The sequence below is a fragment of the Bubalus bubalis genome, chromosome 6 (genome assembly GCF_019923935.1).
Source record: "Bubalus bubalis isolate 160015118507 breed Murrah chromosome 6, NDDB_SH_1, whole genome shotgun sequence".
In the NCBI taxonomy this organism is placed as follows: domain Eukaryota; kingdom Metazoa; phylum Chordata; class Mammalia; order Artiodactyla; family Bovidae; genus Bubalus; species Bubalus bubalis.
The window spans coordinates 80,227,686-80,242,898 of NC_059162.1; the positions used below are offsets into that span (position 1 = coordinate 80,227,686).

The 15,213-nt window shown below is 49.6% G+C and overlaps 1 protein-coding gene across 3 annotated transcripts in view; it reads left to right on the top strand.

The window, feature by feature from the left end:
- The window catches only part of JAK1 (Janus kinase 1), a 135,658-nt gene that overhangs the window by 110,693 nt on the left and 9,752 nt on the right, over positions 1-15,213 (top strand). For all 3 annotated transcript variants that reach the window (XM_006058920.4, XM_006058921.4, XM_025288539.3), the window contains exons 11-16: positions 2,034-2,220; positions 7,981-8,087; positions 11,106-11,249; positions 12,011-12,098; positions 12,564-12,691; positions 13,329-13,464. In XM_006058920.4, coding sequence (XP_006058982.1) covers positions 2,034-2,220; positions 7,981-8,087; positions 11,106-11,249; positions 12,011-12,098; positions 12,564-12,691; positions 13,329-13,464 — 790 coding nt within the window. The remainder of the gene's footprint in view (positions 1-2,033; positions 2,221-7,980; positions 8,088-11,105; positions 11,250-12,010; positions 12,099-12,563; positions 12,692-13,328; positions 13,465-15,213) is intronic.

The window sequence follows — 15,213 nt, forward strand, 5'->3', positions numbered from 1 at the left end:
CCCTTTGTTTCTTCCTTCAGGGGACCCACAGCAGGGTTCTCTGTGTTCTGGAAGGTGGAATGTGGCCAGAAAATGAGCTCACACAAAACACCCAGGGGCTTAAAGTGGTTTATTTTATACTCGGCTCTATCACAGACCCGAGCTCTGTCTGTCTGTGGCCTTCACTGGTACAAACCAGCACCAATAAGACCTATTGGAAACCTGACCTAACACAGTTTTCCCCAGATGGCAGCTGCAGGCATTTTACCAGACAAATTGCTGTCCTGTGTTTTAACAGGATTTCTATTAATGACTCAGGTGTGGTTGGAAGCTGGGAATGATGTGAGAGAAATCCTAGTATTTTGGCTCAGGTAGAAGCTGAATTCCTGACTTGGCCTCACTAAACAACAGTGCTTTGTGATTCATGTAATTTTTTAAAAAATACAAGGAATGGACTACTTTAAAAGAGAGAGTTTTACAGAATTAGTCCAGATAAATACACTGGTGTTGACTGGGTTCACCATGAGCTGTGAGAACTGAGGTGGGGGAGGGGCCGGCAAGGTGAGAGGCAGCGTATGTGTGTACTGCAGGCCTCGGACATGGGAGGAAGAGTACAGGACAATCCCTGGGGCTGGACTCAATCAGGAGTCGGGGAGGAAGTGGTGGAAGGAACCCAATGCTGCCAGAGTCCTGGGCGAAGTCTCGAGGGGCTGCTGCTTGCCTGGGGTGCTCCTGGACGCCGCGGCCTTGGGGCTGACACAGGTGCAGTGGCGCAGCACCTGGCAGGCCTGTTGCCTTGGCAGGATTCCTTTCTTCTGCATTCAGTCAGTCTCTGGAGGAAGTTTTATGTTTTTACCAGGGATGGGAGCATGAGACGGCCCAGCCACCTTTGCAGGTGGAATTGACCTGGGCTGTACCAAGAATATCAGTGATTCAGTCCCATGGTCTCCCTGGTGTCAGGTTACCTGGGGAAAACAGGAATCAGAGATGGGGTCACTCCTACTGTTTGCTTCAGCTCAGCTGACATTGTGCTGAGCACTTTATCTGTATATTCTCATTTAAGCCTTACTATAGCCCTATAAGATAGGTTGCATTATCCCATTGCACAGATGAAGAAACTGAGGCATCAAGATGTTAAAGATCTTGTCTTAGTTTACACCATAAGCAGATCTTTCTGGCCCTCAAATAGTGTTCTTTGTATAAAAGTTCTCATGAAGGAAAGCTTCTGCTGTACTTCCTCTCTGGGGCACCATGGAACCCGGAAACGAGACCAGACAACTGTCTCCCACGTCCCCACAGGTTCTTAGAAGAGCTCAGTTTGAGGGAGTCCTGGATACATTTTGCTGTAGTACTTATTTCATATGTAATAATATTTGCTAACCTCTATTAAGTACTTGCTGTGCTATGCTTAGTCGTGTCTGACTCTTGGCAATCCCATAGACTGTAGCCAGCCACGCTCCTTTTGTCCATCGGGATTCTCCAGGCAAGAATACTTGAGTCAATTGCCATGCCCTCCTCCAGAGGATCTTCCCAACCCAGGTCTCCCACATTGAAGGTGGATTCTTTACCTCTGAGCCACCAGGAAAGCCCCTATAAAGTGCTTACTTTTTTACATGCACCTTGCCATATAACCGTAGCCACAGTGCTGAGGTCGGTGTTTTCATGCAGTTCATTTTAAGTGCCAAAATGAAGTGATGCTCTTGTGGAAATCATTGCTGTGTGAGACTGTTTCCCTGGTGTTATTAATAACTCCCATTTGTCAGCACCTTCTCCTGGATCTCCCTTATTACATATTATTTCTAATATTATTATTATTAGATAATATTATATATTATTAGATAATATTTACCTTTATTAGATATTATTTAATTTACATGTAATAAGTTTTTCATTTCTAAATAACTTTAGATTAACAGAAATGTTACGGAGATAGTATGCAGCTTCTGTTTGCCCTCCACCTGGCTTCTCCTATTGTTAACATCATACATACCCAGGAGAGGTTTGCCTGACCCCTTTTAAAACAAATTCTTTCTGATCATTTTCCTAAATGGCAGGTGCTGGGTATCCAGAAACAGTTCAAGAACTTTCAGATCGAGGTGCAGAAGGGCCGCTACAGCCTGCATGGCTCAGACCGCAGCTTCCCGAGCCTTGGGGACCTCATGAGCCACCTAAAGAAGCAGATCCTGCGCACGGACAACATCAGCTTCGTGCTGAGGCGCTGCTGCCAGCCCAAGCCCCGAGGTCAGTCCCTCCGAGCCAGAGGCGGGCTGCATCCCCTCGCCATGCTCCGAGGCCCAGGCCAACCGAAAGGTGCTGGGCGCTTTGAGGAATTCATGGTCCTTGCGCCACAACTTCTAGGTGTTTTTCATTGAGTTTTGTTACACGTCTGTCCCTTGTTCACATCCTATTCCTCGGGTGTCAGCATTTTCTATAGAAAAGACATACACTTTTTCTCAGTGTCTCAGTTAAGCTGCAGAAAAAGGCATGTTTAGGATTAGTAAGCAAGAATTTTTTTTCTTCCTTTTGATAAAATGTCCTGAGAGCTCCCCTGTCAGTGGTTTATCTGTCAGTCTGAGAAATGGTCCTGGCACATCTTCTGTGGGCCAAGGATTATGTTAGAGGCAGAGAAATGCACACGACTCAGTCCCTGTGCCCCACGGGATTCCAGCCTAATACAAACAAATGTTACAGGTGAATGAGGCCACTGCAGCATATGATCATCAGCGTAAGACACACACACACATTAAGCCTTGGGGTTGCAGAGGAGAGGATGGTCAAGATCCCCGAGTCACATGGTGTGGATGGCTACACAGAGGAGGTGGATCTTGAGCCAAGTGTTGGATAGTGAGCAATGTTGCCAGTTAGCTAAGGGAATTCCCAGCACGCATGTGCAGGGCAAAGCAGAAAGCAGATGTAGACACTGCACAAAAGCAGTAGAGGGCTAATGTGTTCGTGACATTGTACAGGAGACAGGGATCGAGACCATCCCCAAGAAAAAGAAATCCAAAAAGCAAAATGGCTGTCTGAGGAGGACTTACAAATAGCTGTGAAAAGAAGAGAAACAAAGAGCAAAGGAGAAAAGGAAAGATATACCCATTTGAATGCAGAGTTCCAAAGAAGCGAGGAGAGATAAGAAAGCCTTTCTCAGCGATCAGTGCAAAGAAATAGAGGAAAACAATAGAATGGAAAAGACTAGAGATCTGTTCAAGAAAATTAGAGATACCAAGGGAACATTTCATGCAAAGATGGGCTCGATAAAGGACAGAAATGGTATGGACCAAACAGAAGCAGAAGATATTAAGAAGAGGTGGCAAGAATATGCAGAAGAACTGTACAAAAAAGATCTTCACGACCAAGTTAATCATGATGGTGTGATCACTCACCTAGAGCCAGACATCCTGGAATGTGATGCCTTAGGAAGCATCACTACGAACAAAGCTAGTGGAGGTGATAGAATCCCAGTTGACCTATTTCAAATCCTAAAAGATGATGCTATGAAAATGCTGCACTCAATTTGCCAGCAAATTTGGAAAACTCAGCAGTGGCCACAGGACTGGAAAAGGATGAATGTTGAGCTTTAAGTCAACTTTTTCACTCTCCTCTTTCACTTTCATCAAGCGGCTCTTTAGTTCTTCTTCACTTTCTGCCATAAGGGTGGTATTATCTGCATATCTGAAGTTATTGATATTTCTCCCGGCAGTCTTGATTCCAGCTTATGTTTCTTCCAGCCCAGAGTTTCTCATGATGTACTCTGCATAGAAGTTAAATAAGCAGGGTGACAATATACAGCCTTGACGGACTCCTTTTCCTATTTGGAACCAGTCTGTTGTTCCATGTCCAGTTCTAACTGTTGCTTCCTGACCCGCATACAGGTTTCTCAAGAGGCAGGTAAGGTGATCTGGTATTCCCATCTTTTTCAGAGTTTTCCACAGTTTATTGTGATCCACACCTTCAAAGGCTTTGGCATAGTCAGTAAAGCAAAAGTAGATGTTTTTCTGGAACTCTCTTGCTTTTTTGATGATCCAGCAGATATTGACAATTTGATCTCTGGTTCTTCTGCCTTCTCTAAATCCAGCTTGAACATCTGGAAGTTCACGGTTCACATTCTGTTGCAGCCTGGCTTGGAGAATTTTGAGCATTACTTTACTAGTGTGTGAGATGAGTGCAATTGTGCGGTAGTTTGAGCATTCTTTGGCATTGCCTTTCTTTGGGATTGGAATGAAAACTGACCTTTTCCAGTCCTGTGGCCACTGCTGAGTTTTCCAGATTTGTTTGCATATTGACTGTAGCACTTTAACAGCATCATCTTTTAGGATTTTCAATATCTTAACTGGAATTCCATCACCTTCACTAGCTTTGTTGGCAGTGATGCTTCCTAAGGCCCACTTGACTTCGCATTTCAGGATGTCTGGCTCTAGGTCAGTGGTCACACCATCATGGTTATCTGGGTCATGAAGATCTTTTTTGTATAGTTCTTCTGTGTATTCCTGCCATCTCTTCTTAATATCTTCTGCTTCTGCTTATTCCATACTATTTCTGTCCTTTATTGTGCTCATCTTTGCATGAAATGTTCCTTTGGTATCTCTGATTTTCTTGAGGAGATCTCTAGTCTGTCTGTTAACGGAGTGTGTCTGTGAGTCTTTCCGTGCCTGGTGGGCAGAGGAAGCAACACCAACACAAAAAGGGGCCTGGGTGCTTGATGTTTGAATCGCTTTTTGGTCTCCTAGCAAGGCACTGTCATTGAACTCTGTGAAAGAGGAAGGACTTGTGTGCTTGTTGATCAGATAGGGTTTCCTGCCAGCCTGGGGGTGTAACTTGCAGCCTTTGTTTTTGTGCTTGAAGATACTCTGCAAAGGTAAAAACACATCTGCCACTTGACTGTGAGACCTCAGGGTGAACTCTAACCTTAGAGCCCAGGAACCCTATTCACTCGCATAATCTCTCCTTCCAGATGTGAGAGGCCGTTTTCGCTTTCCTGGGGATTAGTGGGTTCAGGCTGAGGCTGAGGAAATGGAGCACCGCGGGCCTGGGAGGCGAGGTGGCGGCAGGCTAGAGACGGGCATGTGGTTTCTCTGCTGGAATTTGCTGGGAGGCCTCTGGTGCGGCTGCCACCTTGCTGGAGACTGGCGGCTGCGGCGGGAGAAGCACAGGAACAGGGCTGAACCCTCCTCACGGCTTCTGCTGAGGCTTCTGGAGCACTGCGCTGAATGTGATGCTCAGTGTTTGTCTCTCCACTTGATTATAAACTCTTAAGACAGGATCTGGGTCTCAGCACGATGACTCATGGGAGAGGCAGCCCCAGCACAGAATGGGTGCTCCCTCGTGTCGAGTGAATAGCGACAGCCGCAGCCACCACACTGGGGCGTACCTACTATTCCCAGGCAGCTTATCTGCATTTTTAAGTTAGCTCTTTGTAGCTATTATAAATATGAGGAAATTGAGAATGAGAAATGTTCACTGACTTGTTCAGAATCACACAACTGTTCGTATCCCTAGTGGTTACACTGAGAGTAGCAGTTAAAAAAAAAAGAGTAGCAGTAAATAATAATGGTGATGATAATGGCTGCTGTCATCTATTATCACATGAGTAATTCTTAAGTTTGCCAGCCACCCATTGAGGTTCTTTCATGGTTTAAGCTGTTTAATCTTCATAATGATCCATAGTATGTTTTTATCCATTATACTTACACAAGATTGCTTAGATAGTTAGAAGAGGCATGGGAATTTGAACTCATGTTTTCCGACTCCAGCCACACTGCTCTTTCCCCTATATCACACCCTCTGCAGAGTTACAAGTGCAGTTACCAGCCCGAGACTCTGGGGTGAGGGTCAGTTCTCCTGACCTTTGGGGGTGGGTGCTGTGGGGGGTAGAGCGAGACTAGGCGTATATGGGTGGCTTTTCCACGTAGGCCCTCAGAAGCCTCGTCTTCCCTCTGCCACCTGCAAATTAGAGAAGTGGCGCAATTGTGAAAACTGAAGAGAGTGTCATTTTGAGTTTCTCAGCGCCTCAGCCCTTCTGAGCACTGGCTTCCGATGGCCAGAGCCCAGCCTGGGTTTCACACTTCAATGCACGCAAGAAACTTCATGGAATAAATAAAATCAGGCGGCCCCTCAGAATGAGTGTGATAGTCAAGAAAGTCTACTTCTCTTGTGCCTTGCCCAGTGCTGCTGTCCCTCTCCAAGTCTGAGGGTGACCGTGTTAAGAGATGGGGAACTACTGACCAGTCACCACTGATTCTCTCGTGTTCTCATCCGTGCAGTCAAATCTTGGAGCTTGATTTCTACACGGTTCAGCTCTGACACTGAGGACTTAGCAGATCATTGCCAAAGCTCCGGGAATCAGGTGGTGCAACACAGATGAAGGTGCTAACCGATGTGACACCGTTCATAGGCACAGGGGCTGCCAGTTATGGGGCAGCCACCTCCCACCAGGCATTGACCCTCCATGAGCATCATCTCGTTTATCCCTCCCAGCACCCCAGTGAGGAGCATAACTGTGTCCCCCATTTTTGTAGTGAGGAAACAGGTTCATGGACGTTTAACAGCTTTCCCCACTCTTGATCCCAGTTCCATGTTCTCTGAAGTGGCCATGCTAATAATTGGCCCACAAATGGCCCCTGTTCCCATTCTCTTCTCTGATTTCCTCAATGGCTCTACTGCCTACACCCTTCCCTTGAGCACCACTCAGGTGGCCCTTTCTTCATGTCTTTTCTCCAGAGTTGCCTGCTTGAAGCTGATTTTTCTCAGGTAACTGGGGTTAGAGTCAGGATAACAGAATGGAGGAGAGTCTGAAAATGGGGTACTCAAGGTATGATAATGGGGGGGCCTGTATCTGAACAAGCTTTTGGCTCCCAGATTTGTACCCCCTTCCACTAGGGCCAGGCATGCTGTGGAGGCAAGAGACTGGAGCCAGCCCTGAATGCAGCATGAATCCAGAGCCTGATCTTGGGCAAATGATTTAATAGCTCTGAATCTGTTTTCTGATCTATAAGGGGATAAGAATACTATATATCTCATAGGATTGTCATAAGGACAGGAGCTAATGTGTATAAAACTCCTTAGGACAGTGGCTGGCACAGAGAAGGTAGTCAGAAAGTGTGAGCTGAAAAAAAAAAAGAAAATAAATCCTGCCTGGCAGGATAGAGGATTTGAGTCACTTGGCCCATTGCCTAAGGACAGTGGATGAATACTCTCACGACTGGTCCGATCTGGAAGGTGCTTTCTTCCCTCACGATAACCTTGGAACTCAGAGGGGCTCCATGGTGGGACGGCGACTTGCATGCCACCTGTGCTGACCCTGCCTTAGCAGATTTTATAAGGGGTCTAGTTTGTTATTTGAGCCAGTAGAATCTGGGGGATGGTCTGCTTGGAATCTGAACATTCAGCCAGCAGTTCATGAAATGCCTCCTTGTTGTCGGCACTGCTAGGAACTAGAAAGCCTCTGGCACAGCCTTCTTTTTTGGGTCACCCACCCTGTTCTTCACGGAACCTGGGGTTTTAACCCTCCCATTTTGGTTCCTGTCACTTCTGGTGTGCTTCCTTTGTCCTCAGTTCTCATCCTTCAGCCCACAATCTGTTCTTCATTCATACGTTTAACAACTATTTATTGAGTGCCTACTGTGTACCAGGCTGTGAAGGCAGAGCAGGAAATAATACAGACACAGGCCCTACCTTATAGAGTTTCTGTTCTCAGCTTCTAACATTTCATTTCCTCCCCTGACTTCTCTTACCAGTACAGATCCTGCTGTGTCAACCCCGGAGTGCCTGCCCTTTAAGAGTAGTGGCACAGATTTTGATTATTTGATTCATATTGGCTCTGTTATTAGCCTTGCTGATGAGCTCCTGGGGGCAGGAATCAAGTACTTAGTAAATATTTGTTGAGTGACGGAGCCAACAAATGCACACATATGTGTTGAGCAAGCCCATGGCCGAGAAGATGTTGGCAACTGGGACCTTAGACCTTCATTGCTCCACTCAGACTTCTCTCTCTTTCTTCCATAGAAATCTCCAATCTGCTGGTGGCCACCAAGAAAGCCCAGGAGTGGCAGCCTGTCTACACCATGAGCCAGCTGAGTTTCGATCGAATCCTCAAGAAAGATATTACGCAAGTGAGTCATTGCTGCCATTCCTGGGTCCAGACCTGGCCCTGCCTCCTCACAGTGGAGAAGCCTGGGGAACCTGGGGAGAACAAAGTCACGTTTGCGGAGATCCTGATGAACAAGGGGACTTCCCTTTCATAGGTGAAGCTGGTCAGCCAGCAGGTGCCCTGCTGTCCACCCAGCCTTGCTGATGCACCCTAGACTCTCTCCTTGAAGGACCTGGCTTAGTCAATTTTTGAATGGTTATCTAGGGCTACAGAGACCTTCCATTCCCGGTTCCTATAGTTGTAGGAACCAACCCTAGAAGTACTTGGAGAATTTGGTGGGCATGTTGACAGATCTCCATAGGGGATTATAGGCTGATGACTCTCATGGCCCCAAAACATGCTTTGTGACAAGGCGCTTCTGAATTTCAGTCCTGGGCTTTCTGATGACATTTCCAGACGGAACAAAGCTGAGGGCGCACAGAGCACAGTGAGGGAGCAGGAGACACACAGTTCAGACCTGAAGGAGAGAGCTGTGCCCAGAAACTGACCCCTCAGACCAGGGTTCTAGCCTCCAGAGGGCTGTGGCCCAGTGTCTGCAGGCTTGGGCAGGCCCAGTTTTCCTCGTAGCTGCCCTTGGGCCTTGTAGGGTATGAGGTCCAGGGAACCCCCACTTTCTGTTATGTACCCCCCTCCTAGGCCCCCTGACACAGGGGGAGACTAAGCCAGCGTGCCAGCAGCCTGGGAGGGAAGGAAATCTGTGCAGGCCGCTTACTGCCCCAGAGAGGCTGCCCCATCTTGGAGGTGCTGGAGGGCGAGTCGTGGGCTCACTTGTTGAGGACCAGGCAAAGGGTAGCAGGCCTGAGGCTGGGTTGTTCATCTGCTTTTTGAAATCAGTTCCTGAAATTATTGAGGAGGTCTTGAGGGAGTGGAAGTCCACAGGGGCAAATGCCCTGCTTCACTATGTAAATGCTTTCCTGAGGGCAGATCTCACTGTTCTGTCCCTCGGGGTATCAGAGCTGTGTCCAGAGATGGGCAGCACCCCAGCCTCTTTTCTTCCTGGAACTTGACGTGTACCCAGGGTCTTCCTTCTCTTCTTCCCCTTGAGCCTCTGGGCCTCTATGCCATCCTCTGTGCCTCCAGTGTTCATTTAGCCAAGAGTGACTGAGCACTTCCCTATGCCAGGCATGACCGCCACCCTCAGCAGGCACACAGTCCGGTGGGGGAGGCAGATTCTTATCTATCCTGAGTAGATAATTAAACGGAGACAAGTCCCAAGCAGAGAGGTACGGCAGGGTGTGGGTCTGTCAAACGACCATGCCGCCTGGTCTTGGGACAGCAGCGGTGCCCTGGGGGAAGTGGCATCAAAGCAGAGCCCCAGAGGATGCACAAGCACTCAGCAAAGACAGGGCGCAGCGTGGGGGAGGCTGGAGCGGGACGCACAGCTGCCGTGGAATCCTTACCACACGGTGCTGTGACTTGGCCCCCGGAATAAGCAGCGCTTCTGGGGGAACAGTAATTATTCTGAAAGCATATGGCTTTTACAGGATGTTCTGGGAACACAACTTCCCATAAGCTTGATGAATCGCTTCATGACAGATGCAGCTTTAATGAATAGTCACAGGGCCTTGCCAGGATACAGTAGACAGGGCAGATGTACCACCATTCTGCTGTGACAGATGACAATTGGTGGCATTTGTGCAAATTAATATACCAAATTAACGATTGTGTACATTCTTAAGAGAGACAGAAATCAGCCTAGGGAGTCAGCCACAAAGCATCTTCTGCATTTAGAGGAGGTCCTAGAATAATACATATCAGTAGAATGATAGAACTCCCAGTTACACGTTTTGTGGGGTTAATATCATTAGCTTGACAATGCCTGAGTTTCGTGACTCACATTTGGATTCACTCCAAATAGTAAGATTATTTAATTCAGAATTACTAAAACTTAAGCTCTGTGTGTGTGTGTGTTAGTCGCTCAGCCATGTCTGACTCTCTGCAACCCCATGGACTGCAGCCCGCCAGGCTCCTCTGTCCATGGAATTCTCCAGGCGAGAATACTGGAGTGGGTTGTCATTTCCTTCTCCAGGGGATCTTCCTGACCCAGGGATCAAACCTGGGTCTCCCACATTGCAGGTAGAGTCTAAGCTTAAGCTAAAAGGGCCTTAACGACAGATCATTGTTTGTTGTATGTTCAGGACCTTGAGCAGATGATCTCATTTAGTTCTCATGCTGCTGATTTGGTTTTATTACCTTTTCATATGTGGGGAAACTGAGGCCTGTCCCTCCTGGGTCTGCCTCTGCTATCAGTCACCTTCCTCTAGGGATTGCTAGGGCATGTCCATGTGCAAATTGTACTGCTAATTTGAAAGCATGCACACGTATACCTATGTATCAGATAGATGGGTAGAAAATGAATAGGTGCGAGGGGGCGATTAGACAAAACACATCGGCCAACAGATTGACTTCTACTCACTGTGTGCCAGGAACTTTTCTACCTAATTCTTCATTTGATAATTAACACCAACCCTAGGAGACAGGTATACTGTTAACCTATTTACAGAAAACGGGTACAGACTGAGTGTGATGAATGAAAGTCTCCCAAAGGCCAATAAGCAGTAGGGCCAGGACTCACAAGCCTGTTCTCCTATTTCCCAGCCTGTGGGTGGAGGAACCTCCTGCCAGGTCCTGCTCTGGAGGCCCAGGGTGGGGCCAGCGTTGGTGGCTATTAACGGCACTCTTGGAAGTTGTACAAAAGGTCACGGTTTATATTTTGGCCCCAGGCTGTTCCTGGAGGGAGATACAGCAGGTTGCTGTTCAGAGAATAAGAGGATTGTCTCCTGGGGCCCAGGAAGTGCCTCCGCTGTGTTGGGCCAAGTAGCTTTTTGTTTCCTCTGGAGGCCTGACAGGCCCAGGCCCTGAGAGATGTGAGCTGCTGGGGCCCCTTTGCTGTTGTCCCACCCGAGCCCCCCAGAGGACTCAGACCGGCATCACTGCAGCCCCAGGGAGGGTCATGCTAACCTCCCGCTTCCCCCTTCAGGGCGAGCACCTTGGGAGAGGCACGCGGACACACATCTACTCTGGGACCCTCACGGATTACAAGGATGACGAAGGGACTTCTGAAGAGAAGAGGATAAAAGTCATCCTGAAGGTCTTAGACCCCAGCCACAGGGACATTTCTCTGGCAAGTGTCACCCTCATCGCCCTCCCCATCTCTGCAGCCAGCAGAGCACAGTGGGCTGAGAGGAACCCTTGCCCATTCTGGCCTTGTTTTCCAGTCAAGATTCCTTTCTTCAAATAGAATCTTGGGTTAACGCGGCATAGGAAACAAGCGAGGGAGTACAGATACGGTGGTTTGAGCAGTGAGTGCCCCCACCTTGGCCTGTCCCTCCCTGTCTGTCCCACTCTCTCCCGTGTCCTCCTAGAGGTCCACGTGGCGGCTGTGGAGCCTTGGACACTAGCTGAGCGGTCTCAAAAGCCCTGATGCAGCCCAGGCTGTCACCCAGAGTCTGGAAAAGTAAAGCCCAGAGGAGTCAAATGACTGACCCACAATTCCCACATCCTGTTAGAGACAAAGCCGAGTCTTGACAGACATCTGCTGCCTTGGTTTTCCTTTTATTCTAATATAGTGTCAAACGTTGTTACTTCGCAACCTTTGAAGGAAGCAGCAGTGGACATGAATATCCAATGAGGAAGTTGCTGCCAGCCTAGCCCACCAGCCCAGCACTGTGTCCTATGGGGTTTTCTACCTAAGTCCTATGTCCCAGCCAGGTGACCCTCACAGTAGAGGCTTGGCCGTGCCTCCGGGCAGTTGAGGCCAGGCCTTTGGACGAGGACAGTGGTGAGCTTCCCTGGGACCCACTGCCTTCCCTCTCAGCTGAGCCACTTTAGGGTCAGGCCAGTGGAGGCCTGCCCTTGACATGTCTTTGTCCTGTTCTCCCACAGGCCTTCTTTGAGGCAGCCAGCATGATGAGGCAGGTCTCCCACAAACACATCGTGTACCTCTATGGGGTTTGTGTCCGAGACGTGGAGAGTAAGTGTTTCTCTTTGGAAGGGGAGGGTGGTCCTGGCCGGGGAGCATGGCTGCTGTGAAGATAACTGGGAGCTGACATCTACTTCATGTTGCTCAGGCTTCTTGCTTTTCTTTTTGTAATCAAGGAATGCAAAGAGCTGAGCAGGTCACTTGCTTAAGCTAGTAATGGAATGGAAGTAAATCTCATTTGTTTTTCATTGATTTCTTGAATGTTTACTTCTGGCCAGCTCTGGGTCCCACACTGGAAGTGGGGAGTGGGTGGGCTGAGTTCATTGCTCAGAGAGTCAGAGTAGAAGCAGCGTCAGGCAGGGCTTGAACCCAAGCCTGTCCGACTCGGAAGCACTGTGCCACTTGCACTGTCAAGCTGAGTACCAGTCAGTAAGCCAGGCTCTCGTGAGGGAATCGGGGCGAGTGCTGTCCCAGATGGACGTCGGGTTGCAGATGTGGCTGTTTTTGTGTTTGTAGATATCATGGTGGAAGAGTTTGTGGAGGGGGGACCCCTGGATCTCTTCATGCATCGGAAAAGTGACGTCCTCACCACACCCTGGAAGTTTAAAGTTGCCAAACAGCTGGCCAGCGCCCTGAGTTACTTGGTAAGTATGTTCTGATGTCTGTGGTCTCAGCCAAGAACCAGAACGTCCTAGTAGGGGAGGCAGGAGGGAGGTACTAACCAAGCAGACTGGAGGGCCCGGGCTGTGTGCCTTTGTACAGGTGTGCCTGGTGATTAGTGAAAACCACCGTCTTGGGCTGTTCTGTGTGCTTACGTATGGATCCTGCTTAGAGGGAAATTTTACCCCTTCAGAAGACTGACTTGGGTACTGCATTGTATGGTGAGAGTAGAAATATTATAGTACTTGCTGAATGAGTGAATGAATCTGTTGGGATCAGCAGTAGCTCACATTTATTGAGTGCTTACCATGCTTCAGCTGTGCATGTGTTTTTAGGCTCTCACCACTTTAATTCTCACAAAAGCCTTATGAAGCCTGCCCACGGCGCCCCCCCTCCCCCACCCTAGTCATCCCTGTTTCCCTGATGAGGGAAATAGAGCAGAGGGATGTTATAGAACGTGCCCAAGTTGCACAGATCATCCGTGGGAGCTCTTGGCTGCCCGGGTCTGGCTGGGGCTGGGGGGGATGTGGGTTACGACCCGAGGGCTGGAAACAGGAGGGGGCTCGGGAAGGAGGGGAGCAGCACTGCCATTTCTGCTGAGTCAGCCTTTTCACTCCGCAGGAGGATAAAGACCTGGTCCATGGAAATGTGTGCACTAAAAACCTCCTTCTGGCCCGCGAGGGCATCGACAGTGAGTGCGGCCCCTTCATCAAGCTCAGTGACCCTGGCATCCCCATCACTGTGCTCTCCAGGCAAGGTGCGCTCCCCCTCCCTCCCATCTCCTCCCCGCCCCCTGCAAGCAGGTCCAGGCCAGCTGGGGAGGGGCTGGGCTGGGGTTCTCTCTCCTTTTAGAAAGCATACTTCTGCAAAAGGTGTCTGTTGCTCCTGCCCAGCCCTTGGGGGCAGAGGAGATGCTGTGTGGGGGAGGGTTGGTCTCTGACCTCAAGGAGCTGTCTGTGCAGTAGAAGAAACCACTTGGCCAAGATATATCTGGTCCTTGTGATGAAGGAGCTTGTTTGAGGTGCAGGGGTAGCACCTTGCTCAGAGGGAGGCTGTGGGGCCTGGGTGGTCAGAGGGGTGTCAGGAGGAATAGGCCCTGGGTCCTCCCTGTGTTCCTTTTGAAATCCCCTGTAGCGAGTGAGCAGTTTGGGGAGGTGCCTTAGCATTGCTGAGGCATCTTGTCTTTGAATGAGTCACCCTGAGCCGACAACTCCAGAGGAGTGGGCAGACCCGTCAGCTGAAATGCTACGCAGCACCGCACAGCTCGTGCTCTGTCTCTAGGCCCATGTGGGGTCCCAGAGCGCCCCTGGGCCTGGTGCCCCCCACTTGCCATGGCCTGTGGTCTTCAGCAGTGAGAGTTTTGCTCAGTCATTCAGTCAAGGAATGGACTGAGTTTAGAAGGAAACCAGGATGAAGGACAGGCCTCACAAATAAGACCCAAATCATCCACTCTTTGGAAGGGGAGCAGGGAGCATCCTTTGGCACCTTTTGACATTTACTGTCTGGCCATCGTCCAGCAGTCCTGAGACGGACCCAGCTCTGAATCTGTTGGGGGTCCTATTATCAGCAAGGGTCTGAGACACAGACGCCGGTGACTCTAGAACAAGTAGATCCCCCACATCCCCGCCTGGGGATGCCGCGAGAGGGGCCAGTAAAATGCTGTGAACATTCAGAGGAGAGAGACGACATCCGGGGGGCCCAGAGAGTGAATCAGCAAGGAGGTGGGTTTCATCTGGGCCTTATAGGCCAGTGAGGTGAGCCGGCAGCAAGGCGACAGTAGGCACACGGTCCTAGGGCCAGCCTGCCCTTGTCTGTCAGGAGGAAGGACGTGAGAAGGTGGGAAGGAGGGCCAGCAGGCCTGAGCATCACTGCCCAGCTCAGGAGTGGCTTCTTGCCTATTTCCATCAGGGGCTGAGAGGCTGCTCCAGGAGGCCACTGAGCTTGTTCAGGGCCATTTCTGTGGACGTGGCAGGGGGTCCAAACAGCTTATTGGCCTTGGTCAGCAGCTGGGTGCAAGAGATGTATGACTTCTTTTGTTCTTTCTCAAATGAAAGAAAACCCACGTTAGAGAAGTGTGACATTGGATGGTGCAGAGTATGGGGGGAAGGGAGGTTAGCCTGTGCCCACTCTGCATGTGTTGGCCTCTTCTCCCTGGCCTTCCCTTTCTTAACCCTTTGTCCATGTGACCTCCTCCACTCGGGGGTGCCTTGCTGTTTTTGAAGCCAAAGCTTCAGAAGATCGGCTCCCACACCCTCCTGGGGAGTCTTTGTTAAACAGACACATCTGCAGGCCCTGTCTCAGACAGGTGCATCAGAAGGGCCAGGGCTGAGGGGCTGGAAAACTGCCCCTTTAACAAGCTTTCCGTAGGCCCAGTCCAGCCACGGCCTACATTTGGAAAACACTGCTTGAAGGCATTTCTTTGTTAACTTCCAGTTCTTGCTGCAGTGGTGATCCACTCCCCAGGTATTGCAGACACTGATCTGTGAACGCCTCTTGGCTTTTCCAG